General features: G+C 39.1%; 1 protein-coding gene across 3 annotated transcripts in view; it reads left to right on the plus strand.

Annotated features, from left to right (window-relative positions):
• REV1 (REV1 DNA directed polymerase) overlaps window positions 1-22083 on the plus strand; it is a 68231-nt gene that overhangs the window by 26738 nt on the left and 19410 nt on the right. For 2 of the 3 annotated variants that reach the window (XM_063304969.1, XM_063304968.1), the window contains exons 8-11: window positions 3763-3879; window positions 17414-17534; window positions 18885-19013; window positions 20116-20270. In XM_063304969.1, the coding sequence (XP_063161039.1) occupies window positions 3763-3879; window positions 17414-17534; window positions 18885-19013; window positions 20116-20270 (522 nt within the window). Of the gene's footprint in view, window positions 1-3762; window positions 3880-15604; window positions 15941-17413; window positions 17535-18884; window positions 19014-20115; window positions 20271-22083 lie in introns of those variants that run through there. The other variant, XM_063304970.1, reaches the window with a different exon arrangement.

Genomic DNA, 22083 nt, shown 5'->3' on the forward strand with positions numbered 1-22083 from the left:
CATCCAGGAATCTTCTTAGGGAATTTCAGTGTGAATGTCCCACAGAAAATAGCTAAACTGTCTCAACTGATCATATTTAATTTCTATGAATGAGAAGACATGGGTGTATTTGTAACCTGAAAAGCCATATACATACAGGTAGACCTCGACTGATGACCATTCAAAGTTACGCCTGCACTGAACAAAGGGACTTAACGACCAGTCCCCAAAGTTATGGCGGTTGCAGCCCCCCCAAGGTCACATGATCAAAATTCAGGTGCTTGGCAGCCTGTCCACACTTACAACCGCAAGGGTGTTTCAACCCCCCACCCCACCCACCTATTTCTACCCCATCTCTGCACTTTTGGCCCCCTGCACTCTGTGGCTCCTGCCACCCTAGATGACCTTCGCTGTCTTCTTGCTTTTGCTGCTGACCAAGCATGCCCTGCCTGGCCCTTCAGGAGGCAGCTGCTGCCCACACAAGGCTTCCTTCCCAAGGTCATGCATGGCGGTTTCCTTGTGAGACCTGGGGAAGATGACCTCATGTGGCCAGCAGCTGCCTCGCAAAGGGCCAGGGCAGGCATGCCTTGTCAGCAGCAAAAGCAAGAAGACAGCGAAGGTCAGCTGGGGTGGCGGAGTGCAGGGCGGCAGCCCTAGAGCCATGGCACACCAAGAAGCCCCTGAAAAAAATCAAACAGCCCAACTGCCCCCCTCAAAAATTCCAACTTCTCCAAAAAACCTCCCACACATAATGACCCCTTCTTTTTCATGGCATTCCACCAAAAAGTCAATTTCACTTACTGCTTACAGATCTCTCTCTCCATTAAAATTCTCCAACTCCACTATCCAATCTTCATCCAGCATCTCAATAGAAATCCCAATCTCCCTCTTAGAAGAAACATTTCTATTACTGTTGAATTCCTCGATTTCATCCACCACATCCCCAACCTGATGGCACATTTTAAACCTCATATTTTCTGCGATGTCCTGAATAGCTTGCATAAAAGCTTGGTAGAAGTCAGAAAAAAACTGTTTAGAATCTTCCATGTCTCATGCAGTAGATTTTAACGCCCCCTAGGAACTTAACCAGTGAAAGTCGAAGATATGGAAAAGTTCTGGAATGTATTTACACAAGTGAGAGTGAGATAGACAGACAGTTCTCATAGGAAAATAGAAACAGAAAGCTGAAGGTTCAAATCGGCCAATTCAACGTGTAGGAAAATGCTAATATCTTCAAATTTAATACAAAAATAATAACAGGAAGACAATTGTTTACTCTCAGTCCTCCTTTATATTTGGAAGTAAAATGAAATCCAAAACTTTAAAAAGAATTTTTTAAAGAAAAAGTAATCCCAAAAATAACAATAAGCACCAAGAGAGCTAGCTTCTCCTTGCTATAGAAAGCCTCTCTTAAGTTATGCATATTTTAAAAATATATATAAATTTGGTGATTTAGAAATGGGGTGGCTGGTCTTAATGTCCCTTTAAGGCTACAGCGCGGCTTGGAAAATGATGACAGCCCCGCCTCCCAGCTAGCTCTTACCAGTTAAATGCGAAACACTGTTTGCGATCTGGGTGTAAGCATCCGTCGAGAGGACAGATGGGATGATTCCAGCTGTTCTTCTTTATCTGGAGAACATTTTTGGGCTTCAGAAAAACCTGCCTGAGCCTGAAAAAAATTGCTGTGTCATCAGCTAAGCCCACGGGCACCACTCAGTCTACCATGTCCCCACTGCAAGTCCCGAAACAAAAACATCATTATAGGCAGTACAGTCATCTTTATAACAGAGATGCTCCCCAAGAATGATAATTGTAGTTACTCCAATCTTAACATGTCCTTTGTCATTTCATTCCATGTCTTAATTGTTCTAAAAAAACATACAGTTCTGTGGTGTCCTTGGTGCTCTCTGAGCCTTGTTGTTTTCTTGCAGAAATTCATTGCCAGATTAGGCAACATCTCCAGTGCCTGAAGAGGCTGCCTCATCTGGCAATGAAACGTCTGCAAGAAAACAGCAAGACTCAGAGAGCCCAAGGACTCCACAGTTCAACCCTGAGCTACAAATATTCACTTTGATTGATAACATACAGTTCATATTATTCATAGTAATACCAAGTATTTTACCTTTTTTCTCAATCTTAAAACTAGTTTTTTCCAACAGTTTCATTGGTTTTCCATTTTTGTATTTTTGTTAATGTCTTCATCTTTTGGTTCATTTTAAAACCAGCTAGTGCACCAAAATCATTTAGTTTTTCCATTAATATTTCTATTCCTTGCAAAGGGTCTTCCAAAATTATCAGCAAATGCCCATAATTTATATAATTTCCTTTTTAATCCTCACTCCAGCAATTCTCTCATCTTGTCTTATGTCTCTGTTCAATACTTCCAAAGCTAATATGAATAGCAGTGGTGACAGGGGACATCCTTGTCTTGTCTCTGTATCTCACCATGTTTTGTTAATTCTCCATTTACAATTATCTGTATCTTTTGTGAGGTATAAATTAATTTTACCCATTTAATAAAACTCTCACCAAAGTCCATATCTTTAAAATTTTAAACAAGAAAGTCCAGTTCAAATTATCAAAAGCCTTTTCTGTATCTAGAAAGATCAGCGCAGCTTGTTTTTCATTATGTTGTTCAGGTATTCCAAAATGTCCAATATGTTTCTCATATTATCTCTCAGCTATCTTTTGGGTAAAAACCTACATTGATCTTCATGAATAAAGTCCTGTAAAACCATTTTCATCCTCTCAGCCAAAATCATTGTAAATAATTTCTAATAATTAATAATGATATTGGGCAGTAATTTTTTGGTGAAGTCAAATCTTGATCTTTAGGTATTAATGCTATATTAGCCTCTATCCAACTGTCTGGTATCTTTCCAGTCTCTAAAATAGAAAATTCATCATTTTCTGTAATGGTTGCAATAATTGATCTTCAAAATATTTATAATAAGAAGCTGGTAAGCCATCTGGTCCAGGCACTTTCTCTATTTTCCCTTTTTTATGACTTTACAAACTTCCCTTATTGTTATAGGTCCATTTATAATTGTTTCTGTTTTTCTGTAATCTTCTGTAATTTTTGTTTCTAAGTATTTGCCAACCTTTGCCAGGGAAACTTCTTCTCTTTTATATAATTTAGAATAATATTGATGAAATATTTTTTGCAGAAAAAAATGAGCTTCTGATTTATAGTTTGACTATTAGAAAGGGTAGCTTATGGAAGAAGGAAATTCTGGACAACTTCTGTCCAGTCTCCAACCTGAATGGTTGGCTCAGAGCTTCAAAAGACCTTGGAAGAAGGAGATTATCTGGACACTTTCCATTCAGGTTTCAGGCTAGATGATTATACCAAAACAGCATTTATCATGCTTGTGGATGACCTCTGAAGGGTTCAGGATGGGGGTGGTTCATCCATTCTTGCCCTCCTGGATCAGTTCCAGTTGGTTATTTGTTTGTTTGTTTGTTTGTCATATTTCTTTACCACCCATCTTGTAATAATAACTCTTTTGTAGTGGATCTAATATATGTGTTTTTGGGACTTGTGAATTGGACCTTGTATACTGTTATGATTGTTTTTCATTGTATTTTTCTGTTTTTATATTAGTTTTTGTATTTTTGTTAGCAACCTAAAGTAGCTTGCGTGTTTAGCAGCCATATAAGTTTTCTAAATAAATACTAAAATAAATAATTGAGGATTATAAGACAGAAACAAACTGGAATAATATTTTCAGTTTTTGTAAAAATGCAGTGCAATTTGTCTTACATTTTAATTGTAATTTGCAGGAAAACCAGTGGCTGTCACAAGTAACCGAGGATCAGGAAAAGCATTGTTACGTCCTGGTGCAAATCCACAACTGGAAAGGCAATATTACCAGAATAAATTGTTGAATGGCAGAACAGGTACAAATCTGTAGTTTCTTAAAATTGAAAAAAAAAACACAAACCTGTTTTGTTTATTGGATTGTCATTTATTATAGCTGAATTATTTCTATAGTATTATAAAATACTTCCAAATAAATGTGTTGTATTTTTACAAATTGTATAAAATATATCTTCCATTTGAGAAAAATGTAGGTGTGGAACCATTTTAAATTACACTACTGTCAGTGAGAATGCTTCCTTTTGAATGAAAAAATTCATAGTGGCAACTTCCAGTGGCAACAGCCACGCTTCAAACAACCATCAGAATCCATGAAGGGTAACTGGGTGTTTCCAGATTGATGGATTGTAGTGCCGCCCATCTTATTTATTTATTTATTTATTTAAATTCTTTACATGATGCTTAATTTGAGTGATCACAACTCTGGACTGTGTGCATCAATAAAACCAAAGGAAAACCCAAATTACAATTAAAACCAAAAATATCAACAAAACAAAGCAAAAAAATTGATACACTGATAGCATACAGTTAGGACCATCAGCACACACTCCATCTCCCAAAGTCATTCCAACAAAGGAAAAACCAAGTTTTAAAGCCTTCCTGATGGTTGACAGGGTTGGGCCAACTGAAATTGAGAGGGCTGGGGAGGTTGTTCCAAAGGGCAGGCACTGCAACAGAGAAGGCATGCCTCCTAGCTCCCATCACGTGACATTACTTCAGGGACGAGACCTAGAGCCTGCCCATCCTGTTCAAACATGTAGGATTGGCAGAAATAATCTCAGGTAGATAGTCCTGCAAACAACCCAGTCTTGTACCATGCAGGGCTTTATAGGTGATACCTAGCACCTTGAATTGCTTCCAGAAGCCTAAAGGGAAACAGTACAGCTTGAAAAGTAGTAGTGTTTCCACAGTACACCCATAACTACCTACATTACTGCATTCTAGCCCAGTGCAGATTCTGGGTGGTCTTCGGGGGCAGCACTGTGTAGAACACATTGCAGTAATCCAACCAGGAGACAACAAAGGTATGAGGGGCCATGGCCAGGCCTCCCAATTGAGGAACAGACATAATTAGCACACAAACTGGAATTATGTAAAGGCCCTCCTGGCCACAACTGCCACCTATTCCTCAAGCAGAAGCTGTAAATCAAGGAGAACCCCCAAATTGTGCACTGATTTTGAGTGGGGAGTGCAACTCTCTCTAGAAGCAGTAGTAGAAAATCTCTGGTTCCAGGATCAGAGGGGGCCAAAACCCATAGCCACTCAGTCTTGAAAGGATTAAAGCCTGTTCTTCTCCATCCAGGCCCCCTCAGCCTCCATATGTTAGAATGAAATCTTGACAGCATCACTTGGTCAGCACCGAGGCAGAGATCTCAGAGAAGTATCTCAGTGGAGTATCATCATCGTACTGGTGATATTTCACCCTGTGCTGATGAATGAACTCACCTAGTGGGTTCATATGGAAGCTGGGAGAAGGTGAGCCCTTAGATACCCTGTAAAGCTGGGGTCTAGGGCTAGAGTGTTCTGTTCCTACCAACATTGACTGGAACCATCCCTAGAGGAAGGAGAACCTTCATAACACCATGCTTCCCACTCCCAACTGCCTGAGCCAGTCCAAAGGCTACCATGGTCAGTGCTATCAAAGGTAACTGAGAGATCAAGAAGAGCTATCCCCCATCCTGTTGCCATACATCACTGACAAGTGCAACCAATGCTGTCTTGGTACTTGGTACTGTGTCCCGGCCTGAATCCAGACTGAAAGGGTCCAGATAATCTGTTTATCCAGGGCCTTTGGAACTGCAGGCTGACCACGTTATCAACAACCTTCCCTAAAGGGAGACAGGAAGAAAATTGTCTGGGTCTGTTGGATCCAGCTGTGGCTTCTTGAAAAGGGGAAGATCGCTATCTTCTTAAGAGCCAGTAGAACCACTCCCTGTCTTAAGGATACATTTATCATTGCATGGATCCAGCTACAAGACCCCTCCCTGGAAGGGCATGGATACAGGTGATCGCACTAAGACCAGTTCTATATGCCTGCTGCCAAAAGTAGTCCTCACGGTGACTCTGCAGGTGCTCCCCCAGCCTCTCCAGATTGCTCTGAACAAGGCTGTCAGCTGATATTTGACAAATACAATAAGAGTTGAGAAATAATTATTTTTTGTTGCTCTTATTGTCTCAAAGTAGTCCTTAAGGAAGACTCTTGCTTGTGCTGGGTTAGGATCACTCTGTCTTCCTCCAGTGGTGCCTTACACCAGCGTTTTTCAACTAGGAGCCATATGGCTCCCTGTGTACCCTAGGATATTTCAAGAGGGCCACAGGTAAAAAATATGTAACGGGGCCATGGTACATTCCAAGGGGGCCACAGGAAAGTAAAGTGCATTATACTGCAAATGCTTTCTTGTTGACACCAGAAAATGCATCATTTTTCAGTGTCTATCTCTGGTAATGGGACCTGGACAGGGGGGCCATGGGCAAAAAAAGGATAAGAATACTGCTCTAGACATCACTTCTATTGCTTTATCATGCAAAGGAGGCACACCAGAATCCACAAGCAGAGAAAGTTCTCACAGGAACAATCCAAGAGGATCATTGTGCTCTCATTCCAAGCAGCCTCAGTCAAACCATGCATCAAAGCCTTAGGGACAATCCCAGCTTCCCTCTAAAACCCAGTCTAGTCCATCGGACGTCTGGGGCAGATTGATCAAATAGGGACTTCCTCCCTGTGGCAGGAGACAGCCACAGAAAACTCCTAGTTTAACAGGGAGTGATCTGTCTATGGCAAAGTACTGATGGTAATATCCCCCAATTCCAGATCATGTTGCCACTACCCCAAGACAAAACCCAAGTCTTACATGCAACCTCCACTGTGAGCCTAGCCCTGAACTTCCAAGCTGCCTCTGATTTCACAACCAAGAAAGGCAGATTTAAATCTCCCAGAACCATAAACCTGAGGAACCTCACTGCCATCCCAGCCACGGTTTGAAGTAGCATGGGTAGGGAGGCTGCAACACAGCAGGGGTGCTGGTACAATAGGAGCAGTCCCATCTGATTGCTAGGGCCCAGCTTCACAAATAGAGTCTCATACCCAGTATCTGTGGACACCATTGCTGACAATTACTAGAGTCCCCTAGCTAACTATAGCCACTCCATCGCTCCCTGTCCTGAGGTCACAGCTGGTGCCATATTCAAAACCTGGTTGGACACATTTCTGAGAGAGGAGCACATGCCTCTATGCTCAACCAGGCCTTGGTGTACATGCCAGGTTGTCCCTCTCTTCCATTATTAAACCATGGATGAGGTAGGCCTTATTATAGACTGACCTGACATTAGGTAGCAACAGCTGGAGTCCAGAACCACCTAAGGCTCAATGACTGGGCATTGGACCAGAGTACAGTGGGCTGGGGCAGAGGACAGTACTGGCACTATACATCAAGACCAAACTCCTCAAGAACAGCCCACCCCGACTCCCATCATATCTCCCCTTGCCTATCACCACTGTTATATTCCTGCCTGCCCCCATCCACTCCAACACACTAGCTCTCCTTGATCTCTGCCATCCCTGCCCCAGGTCCAAGAGCCCTATCTGCACCCTCAGTCCCACAACCTTCCTGATGGACTGATGGTCTCAGTGTCTGGACACTTGTACCTGGCACTCAGCACCTTAAGCCCAGGTGACTACCCTGATCACCCTGCACCTTCCAGCTACATCCACATCACCTCCCAACCCCCTGCTTTCACCAGGGTTGACAGAGGCAAAAATAACCATCCAAGTAATGGATAACCCTTACCCCCACTTCCGTCTCTCACCTGGCAAGTAAGTAAGCAGAACCCCCCCCCAACTCCACAGCACTTCCCAACTAAGTCCAAACTGAACATATTTTAAATCCAAAATCATCTCCAACTGAATCTTCAGAAGGTGAAGCTGGAAAGCCTTGTTGCTACTGAGACATGTTGAATCCAGTCGGTGTTCTGACTACTTTGGCATCTACAAGTCCCATCACTGTGCGTAGAGGGCAAGATGGCTGCTATCCCCTTCACTATAGCACAGGGTGCAGGCTGGTCCTCCTGCAAAATCACCAGCTGCCTCCTGTTCCCATTGATGCTTAGCACCAATACCCATCTGTCCCAACCTTCTAAAACACCAAGGGGAGGCAAATCCAGGCTGCTAGGGTCACCTTCATATCACCAAGGGAATTGATCATGATGAGCCTTCCACCATTGTCACCCCCAAGAGGAAGATCTTCTGAAGGGCTGGCATTACAGATGTGCTGCTCACCAGGTGAGCAGTGCTGTTTGCAGCCCAAAACATCAAGCAACCAAACAGCTGATCAGTGGCTCAGACACAGCCAGCACTCCACCACTGCTAAGTTCTCTGGTGCCTGCAGCACCAGTTCAAGTGAATCATTCCCTCCAATTTCAATGAAATGCCAGCCAGGAAAATATGCCATCTCTCCACCACTGAAAATACCATTCCAAAGGCTCTGGAAGCTTTGTACAGGATCACTAAGGACCGCACTTTCTGACCAAAGACCAGGATGTTTTCCAGAAAACTTCTCTTCCAGCAACTTCCAAACATCATGTATCCATTCCAATATACTCAGCCCACCATGCCAGTATCTGGTCTCCCAACAACTCATCAGCACTAATGCCATGACTAAAAAAAAAATGGCACCGGGCAGCTCTTTTGTGTTTTTTTCTTTCAACAAGAAAAGATGGAATAAGTGATGGGAAATATAAGATACCATAAGTGAAATGCATTGTTTGGATTCTCTTTCCCATAAAATTCAATATATGATTCAGGAGGCTGCACACTTACTCATCATCATACAGTTGGCCATTCTTGCTGTTAGTTACATAAATAATTAACTGTTATGAGAGATAAAAAAAAAGATTGTGCTGTACCATTTTGTGAAAAAAATGCTTGATACAGATAGGAAAAGTGATTTAAGCTACAGCAGTTGTTCTCTGAGGTATATTCTATTGCTAGAAAATGTATGAGTGCTTCTGTGTGTATTGAATTAAGCAAGAATGCAGATGGTACAATCTGCACCTTAGAAAGATGGTTGTTTTTATTCTTCCTTGACTGTGAGTAATTAGACATAAATTGGTGGGTCATGCAAGGTAGTTCTGTGAAGATAATAAAATTGGATGTTGACAGTTAAAAGAAAATTCTGTGTTGGGGCTTATAAGGAAGGGAAACTAAAATGTATTGGACAGTGTACTTAAGATACTAAATCCATATTAAGATGTTCATTAGGCCAATCTAATGTTTACAAAAAGTGTACAAGCTTTTAAGCTTCCAAGAACTTTCAAATAAGCAAGATATCTAGAAAAACATGGAAGGAAAAAATGTGACCAATCTTTAAACCATATTTGCACAGGTACTGCCTTAATCAGAACCTAGAAGTAGTATGTAGGTTTGCAGATCAACCCTCTTCCTACACAATATCTGTTGAATGTTAGGTTTGGTACACATAATGCCTAATAATGCAATCAGGTTTTTTTAGTTTAAAATTATGAAAGAGGAAAGTGATTTTGAGAGATGAAAAATATGTTTGAAACCCTGGATAGTATGGAGAAAAATTAAAAGATCAAAGCTTTTTTTCTCATGTACTGAGCTATTGATTGGCAGTAAAACCAGGACATCACAGAATGATTTATTTATGAACATGACTGCCAGAAGATGGCACTAATTTAAATGAATTCGATGTGGATTAAACAACTTTCTGAAGGATGTGTATATCAATTACCATTACCCTAGATAGCTAGGTTCAGATGCAGTGAATGCCAGGTGTTAAGAACAAACAGTTCAGAAGGGCTGTTTTCATACTTTCTAATTAACTTTTTAGAAATCTTATTAAAGTTGAATGCTGGCTAGATGGTCTAATCTAGCATGGCTATTGCATTTTTATATTTTCTCTTGTCTATTTTTAATCAATAAATCCCATACATGTTTTTTTTCCTTTGTACAATTAGTTTAGAATTTTTTTAAAATAGGAAATCTCTGTAACACAAAAGTCAAGCTTCATCTCAGGCAGAGGTTTTCCATTTTTCTCAGTGCTGTAAACACAGAGGCAACTTATAGTGCCTCTGTGATTACAGCACTGTAATGCTTGCTTATAGCAAACTATATGTAAGCATTTTTGTTTGATATTACTTAATTCCAAGATTGTATGATCCATTGCAAAATATCTGGCTGAGATCTTCAAGCCAGGAGTAGGAAGCATTAGCATAATGCTTAACTTTAACAAAAGCTACAGTTAGTGGGGGGGGGGGGTTGGCAGCTAAGGATCCAGCTAAAGGATGGTAATATAATATGGGCAGGGCCACATCACATGTCAAAGATATTAGAGGGTTTTTTTCCTGGATTTGGGATGTTTTGGAGGTATTCTTTGTTTCATTTACAATGAACATGCCTTGTATGAAATTCAAAATGGCGGAAAACTGTGCAGCAAGTTTTCAGCTGTCATACTCATATTTTTATAGTTCATCACTAGATCTAAACATTTTGCCTTTACTAAAACTGATAACATAATTTATATTTTAAATGTTGCATTTTGGGCAATAAAATAAACATATTTCATAGTTTTTCCAGCCAATTCTGCTGAAAATACTGTATTTCACAAGTAACAAAGAAATAACCTGTTGAGGATTCATAGGCATATATGTGATCATCCTCTTGGGCCCCAGGAAGTTGAGGACACAACTCAAACTTCATATTGTAACTCAAAGGGGGCAGAAGGCTCACAGGTGTTCTCAGAGGCTGGTTAATTTAATAGAAAGGCCAGTCCTGAGTATTAGCCCTTAGAAGACGTTCTAACTGTTCTGCTATTACAATAAGTTATTACATGATCCACTAATTACACGATATATCTAGTTTGGTTCTTTTAAAGAATCAAACAGATATGGATATGTAAATCAAATTCTATCTAAATTTAGCCATTGCTATTGGAGGTTATAAAGTACTATGTTTTACATAAATACAGTTGATTGAGAAGTAATCACAATCTGGTAATGTAAAGAACTAGGAACTAGGAGTTTCTGCTTTAATTTTTAAGCATTCTTTTATGCATTTAACATGCCAGCTTTACTGACAAGAATAACCAGTTCTTAACAAGGAGATTAATTGTATGAGAAAGGTTACATTTTATTTTAACATGGCAGCAAGGTAGATGTGTGGATGTTGGGTTCTGTGATTTTAGTTAGGTCTGGAGTTTGAAGATAGTTTGTGGAAGTTTGGTTGGGTCCTGGTTAGAGTGGTTTGCTCCCAGAGGCAGTTGCAATACAGCCTTGGTAGATGGGGGAAGCAGAGGCAGTGTTCGGCTGGGCAGTAGTCTGATGGTGTTTTTCACTGCAGTTTTATCTGGTATCGTGCCACTTGTTTTGGGAGTCCGCAGAGAGCTAGCAGATTGAAGAGCTAGCAGATTGAAGGGCTTCGGCATGGCTCAAGAGGCTGGAGGTGCATTGGCTTGATGGAGGAAGCAATAGTTGTGGCTCTGAGTTTGCCCTCCATTTTGTGCCTGGGACAGAGCAGAGGCCATCTGGTGTGGGCTGGCATTACTGGGTTGCAGTGGCAACATTATCCTGAGGATGGGAGCCCTTAGTGGAACAGAGGCTTTTGGTATGCAGGTAGATAACAGGAGTGGGAGCAGGTCAGTGGTCCTGTAAGAAGGCCAACTTGCATCTTGTGGCTGCTGCTTAGCCAGTGACATGGTGCAGTAACTATTTTGGTGATCTTACCTGCTTTCCTGCTTTTGGAAGGACTGCATCTGCCTGGGATTCAAGGGTAGATCTGATGTACACTGTGCAGACCTTTGGGGTCCCTGGACCCCAGCTGTTGCTACAATGCTAGGTTAGCTTGTAATAAAGCTCACATCATCTATGATTTCATCCTAGATGAGAAGGCCAAGCTGGTATGAGGTTGGAAATGTGCCCTTCTGGAAATGTGCCTCTTGGAAATGTGCCCTTCTGGATTTTTAGTGCAGTATCAGCTGTGACTCCAGGAAGGGTTGGAGATGTGGCTGTTGTTATTGGGAGTCTCTAGTGGCCCTTGGGGCGCTGCCCCAGACATAGCTGAATGTGAGGTCCTGTTTGTGAAATTGGGCCTCAAGTATCAGCCGGGACAACTTCTTTCCTTCCTCCCTCTCTCCCTGCAGTGTAACAACTTTCCTGTTGAGCTCCTTGACTCCGTGCCTTAATTGGTAGTGAAGTTCCCTAAGCTGATTGTCCTGGGGGACATCACCCTGCCTTCTCTTCCCCGAGTCAGAGGTGTCTTAGGAAGACCTCATCCACCTTCTTAAGGGTCCAACTCACAGTGAAGGTCCCACATTGGATTTGGTTTTTGTCACAGGGCATTGGCAATATGATCAGGTGTTGGCATATGTTGGCTCTGAGGAAGTGGACAGGGTTCTTGTTGCTGTGAGTTCTGTCACCTGTGTTCTGGGCCTATGCCCCTCATGCCTGGTTAATTCCTTTTGGAAGGTGGCAAGTGGTTAGGTCCAATCAGTGTTTAATGCCTCTTTGTGGGAGGGTTAGTTCCACCTGCCTTGAAGGAGACAATAGTCCACCCCTTTTAAAGAGGCCATCCGTGGATCTGACTGTGTTGAACAACTTTTATCCAGTCTCCAACCTTCCCCTTTTAGGGAAGGTTATTATAAAGATGGTGGGTGCTCCCCTTAAAAGGGTGCTGGAGGAAACAGGTTACTTGGACCTTTTTCAGATGGGCTTCAGGATGGGTTATAGTATTGATATGGCATTGTTTGTGCTTATGGATGATCCTTGGAGGGCTCAGGATGGGGATGGTGCATTTATCCTGGCTTTCATGGATTACTTGGAAGCTTTCAATAACATTGACTGTGGTATCCTTCTGAACCAGCTTAGGGAGTTGGGAGTGGGGACACTGTTTTACAATGGTTCTTCTCCTTTCTCTGCGGCCAGTTCCAGTCAGTGTTGGTAGAGTGGGAGAGGTGTAACCCTAAGCCCCTCCTTACGTATGGTGTCCTAGGGCTCAATCCTCTCATCCCTCCTATTTAACATCTACATGAAGCCTCTGGGTGAGGTCGTCACTCAGTTGTACATCTCCACCCCAGTCCAGACAAGTTATACTATTCAGATTCTTACCCAGTGCCTGGAGGCTGTGAGGGTCTGGATATAAAGGAACCGACTATGACTCAACCCTAGCAAGGTGGAGTAGCTCTGAGTTTTTCCCTGAATCTGGAGAGTTGTCATATTTAACTCTTGATTGGCTAGCATCCTCCTGAAAAGAGTTGGTGTGAAATTTGGGGGTCCTCTTGGACTGGCAGCTCCTGCTCAAAGAACAAGCAGCAGCTGTGGCTAGGGCAACTTTTGCATAGTTTCATCTTGTGTGCCACTTGCACTCATTGGTGGACCGGGGAGGCCCTGCTCATGATCACTTAATGCCTTAGTCAGTTCCCAGTTGGACTACTGCAGTGCATTGTACGTTGGGTTGCCCTTGAAGACCACATAGAAGTTTCACTGGTTAAGAATGTAGTGGCTCACAGAGTTCTGGGCACCCTGCAGTCTGCCCATATTACACTGCTGCTGTGAAAGCTACTTTGGCTTCCAGTTTCCTTCCAGGTGCAGTTCAAGGTACTGGTTATCACTTTTGAAGCCCATAAAGCACAGGTCCAGCTTACTTGCAGGACCATCTCCCTGAGGGTGTCTGCCCGTCCCACAGATCAAATAGAGTAGCCACACTCCAGACCCCCCCTGTTAAATGATGTCACCTTGCAGGACCTACAGGGTGGGTGTTCTCTGTAGCAGCTCCTGCCCAATGGAACAGCCTCCCGCTGAGATCCAGAGGGCCCCTACTCTCTTTGCCTTATGGAAGGCTGAAGGCCGTTAAGACTGGCTCTTCCCCCAGGCATTGGGCTAGGATTGGAGTTGAGTCCAGTGCATGTATATTTGGGATAGGAGTGTTATTGCGCCTTGGTTGTGCATGTTACTTTTAATTTTCTTACTTTTAACTACTGCTGTATGTTGTGAGTCACCCAGAGTTATGCTGTATAAGATGGGCAGCCCTATATATCTTTTAAATAAATAAATAAGAGTCATTTTTAACATTTGAGCAAAATAACCAAACAGCGAAATACGTTTCTGTCTGGCTGTGTCTCTCTAAACCTGAGAGGTTTCTATGATTCTATTTACATTCTCTTAGAATGAGACCTTTTCTTTTTGGACAGATACCCCTTGCGCTAGTGTCTGCCATAATATAGTATAATGTATGTAGTGCCATAAAAGTCCCATTCTACCTGCATTTCCTCTTTTTCCTCACCTTACTGAATAAGTTCTATCATAGAAGACATAGCATTTGTTTTGCCTTAATAATGTAGGGTCATAAATAGTTCATTTCTGAGTTAACAGTGCTCAGTGTGATAAAATTGAGCCAGTTGTCCTCTATAACTGTGCTGTTCAAAATATTCTTGTATACCAGGGGTTTCCATGTGATGTGTGCTGTTTTATAAACTTATATAAGGCTTGCATTTCCAAGAAGAGGGAGAAAATGTAAGATTATGTCTTTCCGTTCATATAGTGGAGAATAAGATTAATTATAACCAGTCATGCTTGTTTTTCCTTTTCTAGGCAAATACAACCATATGCTTTTTCTTTTTAAAAAAATCTGTTTTGCAGGTAGATAATTAGATTTTTTTAATTGCATATTTTTCTCAATATCTACATTTTTGCAGTCTGTGTTTACTTGCAGTTATTTTATCAGTAAACAAATATAATTACTAGCTTGCTAGCTGTTACAGAAAAGTGTGAAATACTAGAATTTACTGCAGTGTGGAATACTTGATTGGCAATATATGTTATATAGTATGGGTAGGCACTGAAACAAAATAAAAGCTTTGGATGGACAGATGTTCAAGTGTGTTTAGTGTACTGATGAATTCCACTCTAATAAATCATCTACATACAACAGAGTTCATTCATTTGTAAGTGTGAATGAAATCTAACCCTTAATTTATTACACATGACTAATCACGTTCTGATAAAGAACAAACATCATTTATCAGTACCTCATATTCTCCATACTTTGTTCTGTCCAATCTTCTCTACAGTCTGCTAGATAAAGTTGTTTTAAGGGTCAGTGAACTTCCTAGTGTGACTTGATTTAGGTATCTGCAACATCAACCCCATCTTTTACAACCTGCTTATACACTGATGATTGCCCTTGCTTATATTGCCTCTTTTTGGATAAATTGATTTTCTTAAAGAGATCCAAGATTCAATCTTTAATTTTTTTATACATCAATAATTGCATTACTCTACGTTTGATGACATTCTTACTCTGTACTTCTATCTTAGAATATTTCCTTAGGGGAAGGTAATTACAATCTGTTGACAAAACTTGACACAAAGACAGAAGGAATTAAACATACATAAAGAATGAGTTACTGTCTTATCCGCATCTGCCAGCATTCTCAATCCCAATATCTTCAATTCTCATTCTAGAGAGCAACAATTTTTTTTTATCACACTTTAGATACAGATTTATTCTCAGCGATTTCTTTTTCACAGACTTGGTCCTGGCCTCTGATTTCTCCATCCGTTGCTCCACATTCACCATGCGCCTGTCTAGTTTCCCAACTTTTGATGAGAGGTTCTCTACCTTGCCTTCCAGTGAGAAAAATGTGTCTTCCATTGCCCCTGAATTACATGAAGTGACTTCGTCAGCTTAAGGGGGGAGCTGCTGTGCTGCACTGTGGAGGAGCCCATCGAAGTCATGAAGATAGACAAGATGATGACATCATCTAATGCCAGGGCAGAGAAACAGATGGACTAAGGACATTGTTCTTGTTGTTCAGGGCATAATTTGCTCTAATTTGCACTTGCAGATACGTTGGACAACTTGAATGACACTGCCATCAAAATGACAGTGATGAGCTATCAAGATAGCAGCTTGTCCATGTTCTGTCTCTCACTTTTCTCATCCACTACATTCTTTATCTTGAGTATCATTTGTGTAAAGAAGTGCATCATAAATTTCACATTCAAGTCATTCTGCACCTGGTAGCAACGTTCAGCAGTACTGAAGAGTGGAAAACATAACTCTTCATGGTGTGTGTTTATATGTACATTAATCCAATTTATCACACTCTTTCTTCTAAAGGAATATTAGAATGCTAGAGTAGGACTTCAGTTGCACTTTACATGGGGAGGTGGGGAGGGGAATGATTGCATCCATTATATTTTTCTAGCAAGAAGTAATTATGAATGTGTGCATGCTTCTCACAATATTTAGATAATGGATACACGAGATAAACTGTATAAGAACAGAAACTTGCATTGTTTTTGCATGCTATAGCTCTGTACTATTCCATCTTATTCATACCTGGTATGCAGTTCATTGTAAGGGCCAATTTTCTCACTTAATTCTGCCTAATTTGGGCAGAATATAACAAAGCACCAAAATGGGTGTTTCACGACTATATGAAATGCCTGTATGTTTGGTAGAAATAATGACTAAAACAAGATTAGATTATATAAAGTGATACATGTGCTGTTGACTATCAAAGGAAATAATTGAAACAGTTTTTGTCTTACTAGTCTGCTTAAGTGGATTGTGTATTGCATATGAAACTGCTATATTTTTGTACTTCTATTTTAATAAGATAACTAGATGTATTTTCCATTTTAATTAAAAAATGAAAAGTCTAGCACATTGGGTTAAATATATATATATCTTTTAAATAATATGCAAATATTTTTTTCAATTCAAAAGGGAAGAGTTTTTCTCATTTCATGAAGAAAATCATAGTTTGTTATATCAAACTCTACACAATGTTTACTACAACAACACAATCCTTTGCATATTTGTTTAGAAATAGGTCTAGTTAAATACTGAGGTTTATATCCAAATTAATCTGTAAAATATTACAGATTAATTTATATAACTAGGCTTAAAGAGTAGATTATAAACACTTCTTTCTTAATGATAACTAAGATAGTAACAGTCTGAATCCTGCCACAGAAAAACAAACATGGGAAATTAAAGGTGCAGCATGTCTTGACTTTCTAGCCAGAACAGAAGCTTACTGTTCCACTTTGCAGAGTTAATTGACAGAATTTTGCTTGGATGTAGCCAGCATCAGCATGCAAAAGATTCCATAGCCTGGAACCCACATAAGTAATAAATAGCTATGTCTAGTGGTATTTGCAAGGGCATTTGCTGTCAAGCGTATCTTCTAAATTTCCTAGAGTGAGACAAGCTGTAACAATAGAGTATATTAAATATGAAGACTAGTATCAAAAACCATCAAATTGATCTGTGCTCTGTATTTTGATGGGTGTTGGTTTGGTGTACAAGCCTATAAATTTATTCGATCTTTTAATGTATATTATCCTGAAAGAGAGAATCTATATATCAACCATCAGTGTGGAACAGTTTTAAAATAAATTATGATTATACCTTACATGGATTTCTACATACTCTAAAATAATCTTTTTCTTAAGTAACTTTTAATGATTATTGTTAATGAAATTCAATTTTAAAACATAAATAATAATCTAATAAAATTATTTTTCAAATAGAAATTGATGATGCTGACTCAACAGATGATGATAATCAAGATTCTACTGAACTGAATAAAACTGATTTTGATATTTCTCTGTCATCAATGGCAGAAATTGCATCTTGCAGTTATGAAGCCAGGTAAGAGAAAATTATTTGTCCGTTGGAGGTTGCAGAATACAGGTTTTCTCTTTACCAAGTTATCTATCTTTCTCACATGTGAAGGCAGAAAAAAGCAGAAGTGGAAGTAAGTCTTAAAATGTTATATATGATTGATTGATTGAATGATTGATTGATTATATAAGTCCTGTCTTTTCTCCAGGCACTCAAGGCAACTACAGTGCACTCCTGTCCCCAGTTTTATCCTACAGCAACCATTTGAGGCTGACTAGGCTGAGAAAGATTGGTCCAAAATCATCCTCTCTGAGCCCAGCCTACCTTACAGGGTGGTTGCTGCGAGGATAAAATTGAAGACTTCTGTAGTCATTTATGGAATTATGGTTATTTCTTGCTCCACATACATGTTTTCCTTCTTTGTTTTTACATTAGTTTTATAAACTTACAGATGTGACTTTTATTTTTTAACTAGGTGTATTATAATACTGTTGTTTTTGTTAATAATGTATTTGGAAGCACGTGTAAAACCATCTTTATTCCCCTCTCCCTCTCACCATAATAATCTAAAACTCTGCTTGGGACAGCAATAAAAAAGAAACAAGTGCAAAAAAACTGTAAAGTATAAACAACTGTGCAAGTTTGATACTATTTGTATGACATAAACATCACAGGTAGTCCTTATTTAGTGACCACAGTTGGGATCGGCAACTTGGTCATTAAGCAAAGCAGTCACTAAGTGAAACCATGGCTATGCTTATGATCTTACTTCAGCTTTCCTTTGCTTTACAGACCTACAAAGGTCATAAATGTGAGGATTGGTTGCAAAGTTACATTTTCATCACCATCGTAACTGTGAATGGTCACTAAACAAGGCAGTCACTAAATGAGGACCACCTGTATATCATATCCCTCTATATATAATGGCTAAAACACTAAAACCCTGTTTTAGGGCTTTATGACACATTAGAAACATTGAAAAAGAGAGCTGTTGTTGCTTAGCTTTTTGAAGATTTGTTTTAAAACATTCCAATCATGCTTCAGGGTGCATTTGCATTGGTAATCATGTCTGAAGCATTTAAGCCTAAATTGTACAGTAGCAAATGAGCTCAACAGTGAGTAAAAGGGTCCTACTGTGCAGTCCATCGTATTTGTAGGAAGACCTGAGCTTTTGCTGTGCAAGTTACAAAATGAATATACTGTAGCACTTCTCTGAGATAATAGATTTGCCACTACCTTGTGCAACATAAATAATTGAATTAAAAAAACTTGTATGAAATAGTATCTTAACTCCTTAATAAGCTTTGTGTAAGGATAATAATTTCAACTTCATTAATGGATGATTTTGAACCCTAGGTTTTGTTGTTTTTAATTTAGGCAGGTTGGTATAAAGAATGGAATGTTTTTTGGACAAGCAAAACAGTTGTGCCCAAATCTTCAAGCTGTTTCCTATGACTTTCATGCATACAAAGAAGTTGCACAAACGATGTACGAAACATTGGCAAGGTAAATATATTGTCATATTAGGGGAAAATCATTTATTTTAGACAAAGAATATCTCCAAACAAGCTTTTAATATGGAAACGTACTGATTGGTTTTTAATGCAATTTGATAAGTGTCCAGGCAATATTATATGCTACTTATTTTATTATTTTACTTACGAAGTTATTAACCACTTCTCTTCAGCAGTGTACAAATGTTGTTTGAAATCTTCCCATATTTTTCTGTCTCTCTGTATCTTTTTTTGTCTAACCTCCCCTATCCCATAAAGCCACCCAAGCATTTCTGAATAACACCTGTTCCAAGATCAGATTACCTTTTAATCTTAGCAAAATAAAAATTATATTACAAGTAGAATAAAAAAAATCAAATTAACAATTATTTTAAGCCAACTTACTTAAACCAAGTTCCATTATTCTACTTTCCAGCTTGGGCTTTTATTAATGTCTGATTAAACTAATCAGATGTAAAAAATGTGAAACCTACATAGATAAGATTAAAACAGTTGAATCAGTCACACTTCTTAGGTTCAGCTTTTACGTTTTGCATATAAAATGCAGTATGTGCTGTGACTACTGCTACTTCACAGTACTGCATCTTGTATCACTGGTTTAAAATCCTTCCAGTTTATATAGTTTTAACAGGTCAACAGTCTGTTTTAAAACATTTGAAAACTCAGTAATTTGGGGAGGAATTCACAAAAATAAAAGCTGATTAATTTGAAAAACAAGACAGTCCTTGCTCTCATGCTTACAGTGTAAATAACACAAGAAAAAGGAATAGAAAAGGAGGAATAAAAAACAAACTCAGATACTACTTGGAAAGTAGTCTGGGGAATTGGGAGGGGAAATAATTGCACAATTGCACACAACTAATTTTAGAAAAGAAAATAGTATTAGGCATATATTTTTCTGTTGCACATTATTATAGTCTTGTGTCTAAAATATCTAAAAAATACTCAATTTTTTCAACAATAGGAAAGCTTTACTTTCTATGTGTTTGTTGGTTTTTGATTGAAAAATCAATAATAATATTAAATACGTTTGATTTTGAAAAACAGAGTTGTTCCTACTGTTTCCTTTTACTTTCTTTACTTTGCATTGATAGCTATACTCATAACATTGAAGCTGTCAGTTGTGATGAAGCACTAGTAGATACCACTGAAATCCTTGCAGAGACCGGGTTGACATCAGATGAGCTAGCAAATATTATTCGTGCAGAAATAAAAAACAAGACCAAATGTCCTGCTTCTATTGGAATAGGTTAGTATATTGTTTAGAAATGTTTATGTATAAGTAGATTACTAAATACTCTAAGTAAAAGCAAAACTTTACTTCCATGAAGTGTATTCATTAATCACAGGATTAAAATAATTATATGATTAGATATTAAAGATGTGTGCTACATCTAGTTAATTTTTCTTGTTTTCTCCTTCCATTTCTTGAAGATAATAAATTAGAAGCTAAATAAATCCTGCCTTACAGGCTTTTATGTTTTCCCAACTGAGCACTGCCTTTTTTAGTAGAAGTAAAACAGTAGAAACACTTGCATTGTTTATGCATCTGACCTCCATGTATTCAGCTTAACAAGATTGCATCTGTATGCCCATGGGTAAGGACCGTTAAACTGTACCTGTGATCTCTAATCATGTTCAGTTAAGCACATGGTACTCGCAAACAGTACTGTTTCCATTGCCCAATCCTTGCAAAGCATTTTGGAATCAACCATGGAATTACCTTTACTTCTGACAGTCACACTAAATAGAAAAGGCAGGAAATATCATGAGCCAATTAATGTTCAGTCCAGCCAACAATGAGTGTAAAGGTTGTCATTCAGTCAGTGCCCCGCCTCCTGTGCCATATTCCTAACTGAAAGGAAATAAACTGTGACTCCCTGCCCCCGTGTTTTCAGTACCCACTGTGTATATTTGGCCATTTGTCTTGCAAAAGATCTGAGCTGTTGATCTGAGGGAACAGCTCCAGTTGTCATGATGCCATTCTTCCAGTGTACAGGTAGGTCACAATTAGTGCGGGTTCAAATAATGCAATATTCAGTTTAGTGCAAATTGTAAATTAATACCAGGTTGTGTTTAATGTGACCCAAAATTAAGTTAACGTGAGCCTAGTGCATGCACAATTGAGGCTAGCGCATGCACAGTTGTAGTTTGGGTTTTAGATGCTGCTAATCTTCATGTGTGCAAAATGGAGAAAAGGAGGATTCCATTAGAGGAAAACAGTAATGTGCAAGTAAAGGAGTTCATTCTCAAGGAATTTGAAGGTATCTTTTGAGCTATAGAAGTTGTGAAGCAAAAAATTATAGATGCTGATCCTAATCTTGATCGAAGCATGCAAATTTGCCAAATGTAGATAAAGCACTCTAAGTCTACCAGCATGTGTATGAAGATCTAAAGAAAGAGAAAACAGTTCAGTCTATGCTGCTAAAATATTTTGAGACAATAAAGATGTTTTTGTTAGTGTAAGCTTACCTTTAAGAATGTTTAGAATTTTTTTGTTTTATTTTGTTTTCTATAACTACTTTGTGACTTTATTAATTATAACTTTAAACTATAAGTATACTCTTTTTATCCTTTACAGTAATATTTCATTTACATATAAAAATTATGTTTAAACATTTTTATTGCCTATTTCCATCAGTCTGGAACCAATTACCATAGAAGTATCACTTTGAATAGTGTGAATTCAAATAATGCAACCATTTTGTGGGATTCATTAACCACACTAATTGAGACCTACCTGTATACATTTCCACTGAAGGATGTGATGATAGCATGACATAGTAATTCTGCAGGAAAGCTTTTTCCCAACAGCTGCATCCTTAGTTGTAGTTTGCAACATAAAACATTTCTGTGTCTGTATAGTAGTCAGATGAAGTAAAAGTTCTGTGTTATTATATAATCAGGAAAAATACAAGGTGAGCAGTTGGTTGTCATAGGGATTCTGAGGCAAACTAGAACCTGACAGAAGGATTAAGATTGGGTTTTTCTGACAAGATTGCCTGTGAAATCTATTAGAGGATATTTTGTACAGGTGGCATGAGGCAGGTAAAACTAGAAAA

Source organism: Candoia aspera, chromosome 5 (genome assembly GCF_035149785.1).
Source record: "Candoia aspera isolate rCanAsp1 chromosome 5, rCanAsp1.hap2, whole genome shotgun sequence".
In the NCBI taxonomy this organism is placed as follows: Eukaryota; Metazoa; Chordata; class Lepidosauria; order Squamata; family Boidae; genus Candoia; species Candoia aspera.